The sequence below is a fragment of the Moschus berezovskii genome, chromosome 24 (assembly GCF_049115385.1).
Source record: "Moschus berezovskii isolate FMDL1 chromosome 24, NW_MosBer_1.0, whole genome shotgun sequence".
Lineage (NCBI taxonomy): Eukaryota > Metazoa > Chordata > Mammalia > Artiodactyla > Moschidae > Moschus > Moschus berezovskii.
The window spans coordinates 60,498,128-60,512,882 of record NC_142483.1 but is presented as its reverse complement, the minus strand read 5'-3'; the positions used below and the strand labels follow the sequence as shown (position 1 = coordinate 60,512,882).

Genomic DNA, 14,755 nt, shown 5'->3' with positions numbered 1-14,755 from the left:
GTGAGGATGATTACCAGGCCCTCCTGGACATGCTGCCAGGCTCCCCGGGCCCTCGGCCTTAGAGGGACAGGAAGGAAGATGCACCTTCTCCCCGAGCCCCTTTCAGGTCTCTTTGCCTGGGATGCAGAGCCACAGAGCTCAGGGAGGGGGCTGGTTGTGGGTGGGTCCAGAGAGTATCCAGGCGGGATGTCTACCAGGGACTTTTGGGACAAACACGAGAGCCGAACCATATGCTCCCCGCACCCCGCCCAAGAGGTACACCCCACCTGAATCCTCAAGCAATCCCAGGATCCCAGTGACCAAGAGGATGGCTAAGGGAGGACAGGCCACAGAGGCAATAAAGAAAACTTGTGCCCCGCGCAGGTTCTTTCGGTCTGGCTCTTCTGTCTTCTGGTCCTGCGTTTTCCAGCAGTTCACGCAGAACTCCTTCCCTATGCCAGGGGCCGCAGAGGGAAGGGGAGCGGGAGATAGTGCATTGGGAAGGTGGAAGGCTGGGAGACGCAAGGTGGGAGGGTGCAAGCGGGTGGAAGGAGAGGGTGTGTGGAGGGAGAGGGTGGGGTGGAGGGAGAGAGTGGGAGTGAAGGGAGGGATTTGGGGAAGGCTGAGTGGGAGAGGGAGGGAGGGTGGGAGGGAGGGAGAGAGGGAAGGGAGGCAGGGAGAGCTGGGGACGGAGGGAGGCAGAGGGGGGTCGGGGAAGGGAGGGTGGAGCCCCCGTCTGGGACTCAGCTTCAATCCAGGGGCCAACCCTGCAGGGATCTCTAAAATACTCCGTCAGGGACACGCTTCCCTCGGTTTCGGGGTGCCGGCTCTGGGCGGGTTTCCCGAGGTCAGCTCCTCGGAGCCAGCAGTAGGGACCTACCCACACAACCGCTTTCACATGACCACACTCCATGTGAACACACATGCCCGCTCTAGCTGCAAAGGCCAATCGTCTCCGAGTATGTCTCTCATCCTCACAGTGTCGTGAGTGAGCTCACCCTTCCACCATCATCCAACTTTCACCCGCAGACTTGCAGACGTTCTTTACTAGCAAAACCGTTTTTGAATTCGTAGATCCAGTGGTTTCGAAGTACATCCAACCCCCTGACTGTTCTCATGTCAACCCCCGTGTTTGGCTTTAGAGACCTGGGTGGCCAAAGAATACATTGCTCAAGATGGCTGTGGGTGTGGTCTTGGGGTGCCTTGGTCTTTCAATTCACTGGGACCTGTTCAGAGCGAAAAGAGAAGTGCCTCTCCTTGTCCATCACCTGCCTTGCCTCAGGCAGCATGCTTCCTTCTTTGTCTGCTCCTTCCTCCTGATTTCCTCCTCCTTCTCCTCTCTGCCGTCCGCTCCTTTCAGAAAGCACACACTCATTGCCTGTCCCGAGGTGGCAGAGGTCAGGGCTTCGTTCTGTCCAGAAGGTGCATGCATCCTTCCTTGGCTCAGTGCAGCTCCCTTCCTAGCAGTAGCGGGTACGCTGTCCCTTTCCCGGGTCGCTCCAGGGCACTTGGAGTGGGGGATGGGCCGGGGAGGTGCAGACAACAGGTTCCACCCTATATAGCCCCCACTGGCGTGAGCTGCCATTGGAGACACTGGCCCATCACGCCTCAGGCAGTAGACTTGAGTTTCTGGCAACTCAAAGCCCTGGGAGTATAGGCGCGGGTGGAGGTGGGGGTGGCCAGGGCAGTGGCCTGGGCCTGCTGTAGGGAAAGGATGCCAGGGGGGCACGGAGGAATCGGGGAGGGGTGTGGGAAAGGGAGGCAAGGAAAGCGAGAGATGTGGGTGGAGGCACTGGAGAGAGGATCCAGTGTCCGGGATTGCCTCGGAGGAGCCCTCAGAGGCCATTGAGGACAAGGTCTGTGTGGACTGCGAAAAGGCGGGAAAACCCAGAGCGTTTCGGAAGCCAAGGCATGCTGGGAAAGGGGGCGGGGGCGGCAACTTCAAAGCGACCTAGGCGAATTCCCGGCGAGATAGGACTCTGTGCACTGCTGCTGGCCCCCGAGCCCAGGCTTGACCCCAGCTGCCCCGAGGCACGGCCACAAAGCAAAGCTTCCCACGGCCCACCCAGCTCAACGTGGACCTTGGGGGTCTGAGGCACAGGCCATGCCCGTGAAAGCCCACTGTCTCCGGGGGATTCATTCCAGGGTCTCTGCTTGGCAGCCAGGGGCGGACCCTCTGACTCAGCACCCACCAGTATTGACGTCAATAGGGGCGGAGCCGTCTCACACTATCAGAAGTCCTGAGCTGCTGGGTCCTGGCCGACTGAGACAGCAGTCTGCAGCATCCTTGGGGCTCTCCCAGAATGGCTTCGTCCGGCTCCTCCAGCACTTCCACAGGTATGTCTGCCCTCGCTCTCCGGGGTTGGATGACATCTCCGGGCTTTGTGCATCGCCCTGCCAAGGGCTCCCGGCAAACGTGTCGACTGACCACCGAGAATGGCAGGGACCGACCCACTGGGCCCCGGGTTTCCAGGCATCAGGTGTGCCCAAAGAGGCACGGTTTGGTCGTCTTGCACCTTTGGCACACCCGTGGCTTCTCCTTTCTCTTTTCTGTGATGATTGTGTTGGTTTGACGGCCCGGGCGGGGAGGGCGCCTGGGATGGGGCCCTTTTTCCTCATCTTCCTGTGGAAACGGAAGTCGGACAGCCCTGCGGCTCTGCCACCTCACTGGCTTTCTCTCCACAGTGGCCTATTGCCTTCTGTCTTCCATCAGGCATTGACTGGTGGGCTTCGCGTCGGCTTCCTTCCCTTCCCTTCCCTTCCCTTTTCCCCGAGTGATGGCAAATATGGCCCGGGCTCGTGTGAGCTCCGAGAAGCCAGGGTCCCTCCCGTGGGCATCGTGTCGGAGGGAAATCTGCGAGAAGCCCCATCGAGACGTTTCCCAGGCATCTGCCCAGACAGGGGGAAAAGTGTCTCTGCACACAGGGCGGGAGAGTGTTGTGGCCTTTGGCGGGTGGGAATTCTTGCCGGCTTTGTTGAGGGGTGGGTTTGGTCTCCTTTCAGCTTGCTCGGGTTTCTAGGATTCCGGCTTGCATGGAGGTTAGGGGCCTTCTCCCCCGCCCTTGCCTCTCAGCAGGGCTCTCGGGGTGTAGCCAAGTGACTTCCAAATGCAGACCCGTGCCCAGGCTCGCGGCTTTGCTCAGGCACACGGGCACCTGCCCTGGGCGGGCAGCATGCTTCGGCACCTCTGTGGACTCCTCCCCACCCCCACGTCCTCTGACACTCTTCCCTTTCTTCTCTTCCGCAGGCCCCATCGCCACAGGATCTCGAAGGAGGAGGCTCGTTCTGAAGGTGAGCCAGAAGGACGCCCTGCAAGCGCTCTTTCAACACAACCCCTACCCTGGCATAGCCACCAGAGAACGCCTGACCCGAGAGCTTGGCATAGCCGAAAGCAGAGTTCAGGTAGGCGCCCCTCTCTCTACCCGTTCTCCCTCTCAGGCTCTCCGTGCCGATCGATCCACGTCAGCGGATAGCATGCGGCGGCCTTTCTCTTGAGAACCAATTCTCACCTTTTGCCCCTAGGTCTGGTTTCAAAACCAACGAAGAAGACGGTTAAAGCAGAGCCGATCGCCTTCTGCAAATGTGCAACAAGACGGGGAAGGGGCGCCACGGCCCACGCCCACACCACCATCCGCACCTTCTCGACCTCAGTCTTCCTCCCAAGGTAATTTACCCAGCGTTCTGCAAAGGCAAGTCCCACTGAGGGAGTCCCTCCCACTCCCTCTCTTGACAGAGAATTCTCTCTGCTGGTGGATGACCACCGGAGGCCCAGAAACACCAAGGAGGGAGGGCACAGGGCCATCTAGGTGCTTCCCCCTTCAGTGACCCAGGTAGGGGCACCAAGCCCCCAGTCGGGGTGGACGGGCAGCGCTGTTCCCCCTGTGCACCCCCTCCACAGCCTCCATCCGGAACTTTTTCCTCCGGCTGCCCAGGCAACCTTGGCCCGAGGAGCATGCTTCAGGGCACTCTGCGGAAAGACCGGAACAGGAAAGAGACACACAGGCACATGCATGTGTGTGCAATGTGCGTGTGTGCGTGTCTGCATGCGTGCATCCATGATGGGTCCAGGCACACCCTCCATCTGTGGGTGTATTCCTTAGAAGCCTGCCCCGGCTGCAGAGCCACCTGAAGTGATTCAGGTGTGTGGGACTCTGCATTCCCTCCTCGCCGTCTAGGGTGTCTTGCTGGGAACATTCCATGGGCCTTAAAGTCCTCTCCTCTCGCTGTGTCCTTTCTTTGGCAGAAGACTCGACCAGAGAGGCCAGGAGAAAGAGGACAGTCATCTCTCCTTCTCAAACAAGGATCCTTGTGCAAGCCTTCACGAGGGATCGCTTTCCAGGGATTGCCGCCAGGGAAGAACTGGCTCGTCAGACGGGAATCCCAGAACCTCGAATCCAGGTAAGTTCTCCAGCCGGCGTAAGGGCTCAGGACGTGATCCAGGAGAAAGGAGCGTTGAGCTCTGCCAAGCGTTTGGAGCTGGATCCACGTAGGCTTGGGCTGGGACTCGGGCTGGGCTTGGGAGGAGGGGCCGAGGGTGGGTGGGCTGAGTGGTTGGCTTGGGGCCACTCGTGGCCGTGCAGGCACCCATCACTTCCAAGGGCCAAGGTTTCATCTGCAGAAAATGGCCCTGCAGAAGTCGCCCTGGGGCTGCCGGATCAGAAGATGGAAGGTCAGGCGTGGTTTCCAATGGGCGCCGTGGATGCGCCAGCGGGTGGATGTGGACGGTCATGACTTTTGATGTGCCTTTCTGTGTTTTGCTTCCCTAGATATGGTTTCAAAACCGAAGAGCTCGTCACCCCCAGCGGAGCGCAGAGGGGCCTGGCAACGGCCGGGCCCAAGGCCCAGGAGGCGCATCGGCCACAACTACTCCTGCTCCAGAGGCCCCAAGGGCCCCGCCCGCTGTCCAGAGCACCTCTCCTCCCCTTCGCCCCTCTCATCCACAGGAGGGCATGCCGCCCTCGGCTGCAGCCGCTCTTTTGGCCGGCCCCACGTTCTGGGTGCCCGGGACTGCCTCTGGGGTCTGTGTGGGCCAGCCCTTGATGATCTTCATGGTCCAGCCCAGCCCGGTGGCTCTCAGGCCAAGTGGGAAGCCTGCACCTCCTCCCGAGAGAGCAGTTCGCTGGGCCGCATCCTCTCGTGCTGTCACGGCCCCATGGCAGCCTGGGTCAAGGGCCATCCTGCCACCTGTACAGCCTGAGCCACACACATCATGGTGGCCCGAGTCATCCTACGGTGAAGCCACGGCCCCTCCACCGCTAGAGCCACAGCCCCATGCGCCCAGCCTTCCAAGCTCGACAAGCCTCCTACATGAGCTCTTGCCGGCCACGGGCGTCCCGGACACGCAGGCGCCTTCACTGAGGGCCGCCTCAGATGCAGGAGCGCACCCTGCCACGCCAGGCGCGCCCAGCTTCTCAGATGAGCTCTTGGCGGCCACAGGCAGCCAGGACACACAGGCGCCTTCTGCGGGGACCGCTGCGGATGCAGGAATGCACCCTGCCCTCCCAGGCGCACCCAGCTTCCTAGACGAGCTCTGGGCGCCCATGGGTATCCCCGACATTCAGGCGCCTTCCAAGGGGGCCGCTGCAGATGCAGGAGGGCACCCTGCCCTGCCAGGCGCACCCAGCTTTTTAGACGACCTCTTGGAAACCTCAGGCATCCTGGAGGCACAGGCGACTTACCCCGGGCCCGCTGCAGATGCAGGAGAGCATCCAGCCCTCCCAGGCCCACTCAGCTTCCTAGAAGAGCTCATGGCCGCCTCGGGCATCCCGGACACGATGGGGCCTTCCCTGGGCCCCTCTGCAGATGCACGGGCACACGTCGCCCTCCCAGGCTCACCCAGCCTCCAAGACGAGCTCCTGGCTGCCACATGCATCCCAGGCTCGCCCAGTCCTTCTCCGGGGTCCTCTTCTGTCACCGCAGGGGACCATCGAGCCCTCCCCGTGTCCCCCAGCCTCCTAGAGGAAATCATGGCTGCCACGGCCATTCAGGACACGCCCTGGGTTTCACAGGGGTCCGCTGCGGAGGAGGAAGGAGTTGAGGCAATCCTGGAAGCACCCCTCAGTGAGGATGATTACCAGGCCCTCCTGGACATGCTGCCAGGCTCCCCGGGCCCTCGGCCTTAGAGGGACAGGAAGGAAGATGCACCTTCTCCCCGAGCCCCTTTCAGGTCTCTTTGCCTGGGATGCAGAGCCACAGAGCTCAGGGAGGGGGCTGGTTGTGGGTGGGTCCAGAGAGTATCCAGGCGGGATGTCTACCAGGGACTTTTGGGACAAACACGAGAGCCGAACCATATGCTCCCCGCACCCCGCCCAAGAGGTACACCCCACCTGAATCCTCAAGCAATCCCAGGATACCAGTGACCAAGAGGATGGCTAAGGGAGGACAGGCCACAGAGGCAATAAAGAAAACTTGTGCCCCGCGCAGGTTCTTTCGGTCTGGCTCTTCTGTCTTCTGGTCCTGCGTTTTCCAGCAGTTCACGCAGAACTCCTTCCCTATGCCAGGGGCCGCAGAGGGAAGGGGAGCGGGAGATAGTGCATTGGGAAGGTGGAAGGCTGGGAGACGCAAGGTGGGAGGGTGCAAGCGGGTGGAAGGAGAGGGTGTGTGGAGGGAGAGGGTGGGGTGAAGGGAGAGAGTGGGAGTGAAGGGAGGGATTTGGGGAAGGCTGAGTGGGAGAGGGAGGGAGGGAGGGAGGCAGGGAGAGAGGGAAGGGAGGCAGGGAGAGCTGGGGACGGAGAGAGGCAGAGGGGGGTCGGGGAAGGGAGGGTGGAGCCCCCGTCTGGGACTCAGCTTCAATCCAGGGGCCAACCCTGCAGGGATCTCTAAAATACTCCGTCAGGGACACGCTTCCCTCGGTTTCGGGGTGCCGGCTCTGGGCGGGTTTCCCGAGGTCAGCTCCTCGGAGCCAGCAGTAGGGACCTACCCACACAACCGCTTTCACATGACCACACTCCATGTGAACACACATGCCCGCTCTAGCTGCAAAGGCCAATCGTCTCCGAGTATGTCTCTCATCCTCACAGTGTCGTGAGTGAGCTCACCCTTCCACCATCATCCAACTTTCACCCGCAGACTTGCAGACGTTCTTTACTAGCAAAACCGTTTTTGAATTCGTAGATCCAGTGGTTTCGAAGTACATCCAACCCCCTGACTGTTCTCATGTCAACCCCCGTGTTTGGCTTTAGAGACCTGGGTGGCCAAAGAATACATTGCTCAAGATGGCTGTGGGTGTGGTCTTGGGGTGCCTTGGTCTTTTTCAATTCACTGGGACCTGTTCAGAGCGAAAGGAGAAGTGCCTCTCCTTGTCCATCACCTGCCTTGCCTCAGGCAGCATGCTTCCTTCTTTGTCTGCTCCTTCCTCCTGATTTCCTCCTCCTTCTCCTCTCTGCCGTCCGCTCCTTTCAGAAAGCACACACTCATTGCCTGTCCCGAGGTGGCAGAGGTCAGGGCTTCGTTCTGTCCAGAAGGTGCATGCATCCTTCCTTGGCCCAGTGCAGCTCCCTTCCTAGCAGTAGCGGGTACGCTGTCCCTTTCCCGGGTCTCTCCAGGGCACTTGGAGTGGGGGATGGGCCGGGGAGGTGCAGACAACAGGTTCCACCCTATATAGCCCCCACTGGCGTGAGCTGCCATTGGAGACACTGGCCCATCACGCCTCAGGCAGTAGACTTGAGTTTCTGGCAACTCAAAGCCCTGGGAGTGTAGGCGCGGGTGGGGGTGGGGGTGGCCAGGGCAGTGGCCTGGGCCTGCTGTAGGGTAAGGTTGCCAGGGGGGCACGGAGGAATCGGGGAGGGGTGTGGGAAAGGGAGGCAAGGAAAGCGAGAGATGTGGGTGGAGGCACTGGAGAGAGGATCCAGTGTCCGGGATTGCCTCGGAGGAGCCCTCAGAGGCCATTGAGGACAAGGTCTGTGTGGACTGCGAAAAGGCGGGAAAACCCAGAGCGTTTCGGAAGCCAAGGCATGCTGGGAAAGGGGGCGGGGGCGGCAACTTCAAAGCGACCTAGGCGAATTCCCGGCGAGATAGGACTCTGTGCACTGCTGCTGGCCCCCGAGCCCAGGCTTGACCCCAGCTGCCCCGAGGCACGGCCACAAAGCAAAGCCTCCCACGGCCCACCCGGCTCAACGTGGACCTTGGGGGTCTGAGGCACAGGCCATGCCCGTGAAAGCCCACTGTCTCCGGGGGATTCATTCCAGGGTCTCTGCTTGGCAGCCAGGGGCGGACCCTCTGACTCAGCACCCACCAGTATTGACGTCAATAGGGGCGGAGCCGCCTCACACTATCAGAAGTCCTGAGCTGCTGGGTCCTGGCCGACTGAGACAGCAGTCTGCAGCATCCTTGGGGCTCTCCCAGAATGGCTTCGTCCGGCTCCTCCAGCACTTCCACAGGTATGTCTGCCCTCGCTCTCCGGGGTTGGATGACGTCTGCGGGCTTTGTGCATCGCCCTGCCAAGGGCTCCCGGCAAACGTGTCCACTAACCACCGAGAATGGCAGGGACCGACCCACTGGGCCCCGGGTTTCCAGGCATCAGGTGTGCCCAAAGAGGCACGGTTTGGTCGTCTTGCACCTTTGGCACACCCGTGGCTTCTCCTTTCTCTTTTCTGTGATGATTGTGTTGGTTTGACGGCCCGGGCGGGGAGGGCGCCTGGGATGGGGCCCTTTTTCCTCATCTTCCTGTGGAAACGGAAGTCGGACAGCCCTGCGGCTCTGCCACCTCACTGGCTTTCTCTCCACAGTGGCCTATTGCCTTCTGTCTTCCATCAGGCATTGACTGGTGGGCTTCGCGTCGGCTTCCTTCCCTTCCCTTCCCTTCCCTTTTCCCCGAGTGATGGCAAATATGGCCCGGGCTCGTGTGAGCTCCGAGAAGCCAGGGTCCCTCCCGTGGGCATCGTGTCGGAGGGAAATCTGCGAGAAGCCCCATCGAGACGTTTCCCAGGCATCTGCCCAGACAGGGGGAAAAGTGTCTCTGCACACAGGGCGGGAGAGTGTTGTGGCCTTTGGCGGGTGGGAATTCTTGCCGGCTTTGTTGAGGGGTGGGTTTGGTCTCCTTTCAGCTTGCTCGGGTTTCTAGGATTCCGGCTTGCATGGAGGTTAGGGGCCTTCTCCCCCGCCCTTGCCTCTCAGCAGGGCTCTCGGGGTGTAGCCAAGTGACTTCCAAATGCAGACCCGTGCCCAGGCTCGCGGCTTTGCTCAGGCACACGGGCACCTGCCCTGGGCGGGCAGCATGCTTCGGCACCTCTGTGGACTCCTCCCCACCCCCACGTCCTCTGACACTCTTCCCTTTCTTCTCTTCCGCAGGCCCCATCGCCACAGGATCTCGAAGGAGGAGGCTCGTTCTGAAGGTGAGCCAGAAGGACGCCCTGCAAGCGCTCTTTCAACACAACCCCTACCCTGGCATAGCCACCAGAGAACGCCTGGCCCGAGAGCTTGGCATAGCCGAAAGCAGAGTTCAGGTAGGCGCCCCTCTCTCTACCCGTTCTCCCTCTCAGGCTCTCCGTGCCGATCGATCCACGTCAGCGGAAAGCATGCGGCGGCCTTTCTCTTGAGAACCAATTCTCACCGTTTGCCCCTAGGTCTGGTTTCAAAACCAACGAAGAAGACGGTTAAAGCAGAGCCGATCGCCTTCTGCAAATGTGCAACAAGACGGGGAAGGGGCGCCACGGCCCACGCCCACACCACCATCCGCACCTTCTCGACCTCAGTCTTCCTCCCAAGGTAATTTACCCAGCGTTCTGCAAAGGCAAGTCCCACTGAGGGAGTCCCTCCCACTCCCTCTCTTGACAGAGAATTCTCTCTGCTGGTGGATGACCACCGGAGGCCCAGAAACACCAAGGAGGGAGGGCACAGGGCCATCTAGGTGCTTCCCCCTTCAATGACCCAGGTAGGGGCACCAAGCCCCCAGTCGGGGTGGACGGGCAGCGCTGTTCCCCCTGTGCACCCCCTCCACAGCCCCCATCCGGAACTTTCCCCTCCGGCTGCCCAGGCAACCTTGGCCCGAGGAGCATGCTTCAGGGCACTCTGCGGAAAGACCGGAACAGGAGAGAGACACACAGGCACATGCATGTGTGTGCAGTGTGCGTGTGTGCGTGTGTGCATGCGTGCATCCATGATGGGTCCAGGCACACCCTCCATCTGTGGGTGTATTCCTTAGAAGCCTGCCCCGGCTGCAGAGCCACCTGAAGTGATTCAGGTGTGTGGGACTCTGCATTCCCTCCTCGCCGTCTAGGGTGTCTTGCTGGGAACATTCCATGGGCCTTAAAGTCCTCTCCTCTCGCCGTGTCCTTTCTTTGGCAGAAGACTCGACCAGAGAGGCCAGGAGAAAGAGGACAGTCATCTCTCCTTCTCAAACAAGGATCCTTGTGCAAGCCTTCACGAGGGATCGCTTTCCAGGGATTGCCGCCAGGGAAGAACTGGCTCGTCAGACGGGAATCCCAGAACCTCGAATCCAGGTAAGTTCTCCAGCCGGCGAAGGGCTCAGGACGTGATCCAGGAGAAAGGAGCGTTGAGCTCTGCCAAGCGTTTGGAGCTGGATCCACGTAGGCTTGGGCTGGGGCTCGGGCTGGGCTTGGGAGGAGGGGGCCGAGGGTGGGTGGGCTGAGTGGTTGGATTGGGGCCACTCGTGGCCGTGCAGGCACCCCTCACTTCCCAGGGCCAAGGTTTCATCTGCAGAAAATGGCCCTGCAGAAGTCGCCCTGGGGCTGCCGGATCAGAAGATGGGCGGTCAGGCGTGGTTTCCAACGGGCGCCGTGGATGCGCCAGCGGGTTGATGTGGACGGTCACGACTTTTGATGTGCCTTTCTGCGTTTTGCTTCCCTAGATATGGTTTCAAACCGAAGAGCTCGTCACCCCCAGGGGAGCGCAGAGGGGCCTGGCAACGGCCGGGCCCAAGGCCCAGGAGGCGCATCGGCCACAACTACTCCTGCTCCAGAGGCCCCAAGGGCCCCGCCCGCTGTCCAGAGCACCTCTCCTCCCCTTCGCCCCTCTCATCCACAGGAGGGCATGCTGCCCTCGGCTGCAGCCGCTCCTTTGGGCGGCCCCACCTTCTGGGTGCCCGGGACGGCCTCTGGGGTCTGTGTGGGCCAGCCCTTGATGATCTTCATGGTCCAGCCCAGCCCGGTGGCTCTCAGGCCAACTGGGAAGCCTGTACCTCCTCCCGAGAGAGCAGTTCCCTGGGCCGCATCCTCTCCTGCTGTCACGGCCCCATGGCAGCCTGGGTCAAGGGCCATCCTGCCACCTGTACAGCCTGAGCCACACACCTCACGGTGGCCCGAGTCATCCTACGGTGAAGCCACGGCCCCTCCACCGCTAGAGCCACAGCCCCATGCGCCCAGCCTTCCAAGCTCGACAAGCCTCCTACATGAGCTCTTGCCGGCCACGGGCATCCCGGACACGCAGGCGCCTTCTGCGGGGGCCGCTGCGGATGCAGGAACGCACCCTGCCCTCCCAGGCGCACCAGGCTTCCTAGACGAGCTCTGGGCGCCCATGGGTATCCCCGACATTCAGGCGCCTTCCCCGGGAGCCGCTGCAGATGCAGGAGGGCACCCTGCCCTGCCAGGCGCACCCAGCTCTTTAGACAACCTCTTGGAAACCTCGGGCATCCTGGATGCACAGGCGACTTACCCTGGGGCCGCTGCAGATGCAGGAGAGCATCCAGCCCTCCCAGGCCCACCCAGCTTCCTAGAAGAGCTCATGGCCGCCTCGGGCATCCCGGACACGATGGGGCCTTCCCTGGGCCCCTCTGCAGATGCACGGGCACACGTCGCCCTCCCAGGCTCACCCAGCCTCCAAGACGAGCTCCTGGCTGCCACATGCATCCCAGGCTCGCCCAGTCCTTCTCCGGGGTCCTCTCCTGTCACCGCAGGGGACCATCCAGCCCTCCCCGTGTCCCCCAGCCTCCTAGAGGAAATCATGGCTGCCACGGCCATTCAGGACACGCCCTGGGTTTCACAGGGGTCCGCTGCGGAGGAGGAAGGAGTTGAGGCAATCCTGGAAGCACCCCTCAGTGAGGATGATTACCAGGCCCTCCTGGACATGCTGCCAGGCTCCCCGGGCCCTCGGCCTTAGAGGGACAGGAAGGAAGATGCACCTTCTCCCCGAGCCCCTTTCAGGTCTCTTTGCCTGGGATGCAGAGCCACAGAGCTCAGGGAGTGGGCTGGTTGTGGGTGGGTCCAGAGAGTATCCAGGCGGGATGTCTACCAGGGACTTTTGGGACAAACACGAGAGCCGAACCATATGCTCCCCGCACCCCGCCCAAGAGGTACACCCCACCTGAATCCTCAAGCAATCCCAGGATCCCAGTGACCAAGAGGATGGCTAAGGGAGGACAGGCCACAGAGGCAATAAAGAAAACTTGTGCCCCGCGCAGGTTCTTCCGGTCTGGCTCTTCTGTCTTCTGGTCCTGAGTTTTCCAGCAGTTCACGCAGAACTCCTTCCCTATGCCAGGGGCCGCAGAGGGAAGGGGAGCGGGAGATAGTGCATTGGGAAGGTGGAAGGCTGGGAGACGCAAGGTGGGAGGGTGCAAGCTGGTGGAAGGAGAGGGTGTGTGGAGGTAGAGGGTGGGGTGGAGGGAGAGAGTGGGAGTGAAGGGAGGGATTTGGGGAAGGCTGAGTGGGAGAGGGAGGGAGGGTGGGAGGGAGGGAGAGAGGGAAGGGAGGCAGGGAGAGCTGGGGACGGAGGGAGGCAGAGGGGGGTCGGGGAAGGGAGGGTGGAGCCCCCGTCTGGGACTCAGCTTCAATCCAGGGGCCAACCCTGCAGGGATCTCTAAAATACTCCGTCAGGGACACGCTTCCCTCGGTTTCGGGGTGCCGGCTCTGGGCGGGTTTCCCGAGGTCAGCTCCTCGGAGCCAGCAGTAGGGACCTACCCACACAACCGCTTTCACATGACCACACTCCATGTGAACACACATGCCCGCTCTAGCTGCAAAGGCCAATCGTCTCCGAGTATGTCTCTCATCCTCACAGTGTCATGAGTGAGCTCACCCTTCCACCATCATCCAACTTTCACCCGCAGACTTGCAGATATTCTTTACTAGCAAAACCGTTTTTGAATTCGTAGATCCAGTGGTTTCGAAGTACATCCAACTCCCTGACTCTTCTCATGTCAACCCCCGTGTTTGGCTTTAGAGACCTGGGTGGCCAAAGAATACATTGCTCAAGATGGCTGTGGGTGTGGTCTTGGGGTGCCTTGGTCTTTTTCAATTCACTGGGACCTGTTCAGAGCGAAAAGAGAAGTGCCTCTCCTTGTCCATCACCTGCCTTGCCTCAGGCAGCATGCTTCCTTCTTTGTCTGCTCCTTCCTCCTGATTTCCTCCTCCTTCTCCTCTCTGCCGTCCGCTCCTTTCAGAAAGCACACACTCATTGCCTGTCCCGAGGTGGCAGAGGTCAGGGCTTCGTTCTGTCCAGAAGGTGCATGCATCCTTCCTTGGCCCAGTGCAGCTCCCTTCCTAGCAGTAGCGGGTACGCTGTCCCTTTCCCGGGTCTCTCCAGGGCACTTGGAGTGGGGGATGGGCCGGGGAGGTGCAGACAACAGGTTCCACCCTATATAGCCCCCACTGGCGTGAGCTGCCATTGGAGACACTGGCCCATCACGCCTCAGGCAGTAGACTTGAGTTTCTGGCAACTCAAAGCCCTGGGAGTGTAGGCGCGGGTGGGGGTGGGGGTGGCCAGGGCAGTGGCCTGGGCCTGCTGTAGGGAAAGGATGCCAGGGGGGCACGGAGGAATCGGGGAGGGGTGTGGGAAAGGGAGGCAAGGAAAGCGAGAGATGTGGGTGGAGGCACTGGAGAGAGGATCCAGTGTCCGGGATTGCCTCGGAGGAGCCCTCAGAGGCCATTGAGGACAAGGTCTGTGTGGACTGCGAAAAGGCGGGAAAACCCAGAGCGTTTCGGAAGCCAAGGCATGCTGGGAAAGGGGGCGGGGGCGGCAACTTCAAAGCGACCTAGGCGAATTCCCGGCGAGATAGGACTCTGTGCACTGCTGCTGGCCCCCGAGCCCAGGCTTGACCCCAGCTGCCCCGAGGCACGGCCACAAAGCAAAGCCTCCCACGGCCCACCCGGCTCAACGTGGACCTTGGGGGTCTGAGGCACAGGCCATGCCCGTGAAAGCCCACTGTCTCCGGGGGATTCATTCCAGGGTCTCTGCTTGGCAGCCAGGGGCGGACCCTCTGACTCAGCACCCACCAGTATTGACGTCAATAGGGGCGGAGCCGCCTCACACTATCAGAAGTCCTGAGCTGCTGGGTCCTGGCCGACTGAGACAGCAGTCTGCAGCATCCTTGGGGCTCTCCCAGAATGGCTTCGTCCGGCTCCTCCAGCACTTCCACAGGTATGTCTGCCCTCGCTCTCCGGGGTTGGATGACATCTCCGGGCTTTGTGCATCGCCCTGCCAAGGGCTCCCGGCAAACGTGTCGACTGACCACCGAGAATGGCAGGGACCGACCCACTGGGCCCCGGGTTTCCAGGCATCAGGTGTGCCCAAAGAGGCACGGTTTGGTCGTCTTGCACCTTTGGCACACCCGTGGCTTCTCCTTTCTCTTTTCTGTGATGATTGTGTTGGTTTGACGGCCCGGGCGGGGAGGGCGCCTGGGATGGGGCCCTTTTTCCTCATCTTCCTGTGGAAATGGAAGTCGGACAGCCCTGCGGCTCTGCCACCTCACTGGCTTTCTCTCCACAGTGGCCTATTGCCTTCTGTCTTCCATCAGGCATTGACTGGTGGGCTTCGCGTCGGCTTCCTTCCCTTCCCTTCCCTTCCCTTTTCCCCGAGTGATGGCAAATATGGCCCGGGCTCGTGT

At 61.3% G+C, this 14,755-nt stretch overlaps 1 protein-coding gene across 1 annotated transcript; it reads left to right on the top strand.

The window, feature by feature from the left end:
* Positions 1-4,928: 4,928 nt before the first annotated feature.
* Positions 4,929-6,101, top strand: LOC148774074 (uncharacterized). The gene has a single exon (XM_088831689.1). The coding sequence runs from the start codon at positions 4,929-4,931 to the stop codon at positions 6,099-6,101; it is 1,173 nt and encodes a 390-aa protein (XP_088687815.1).
* The last annotated feature ends 8,654 nt before the right edge of the window (positions 6,102-14,755 follow it).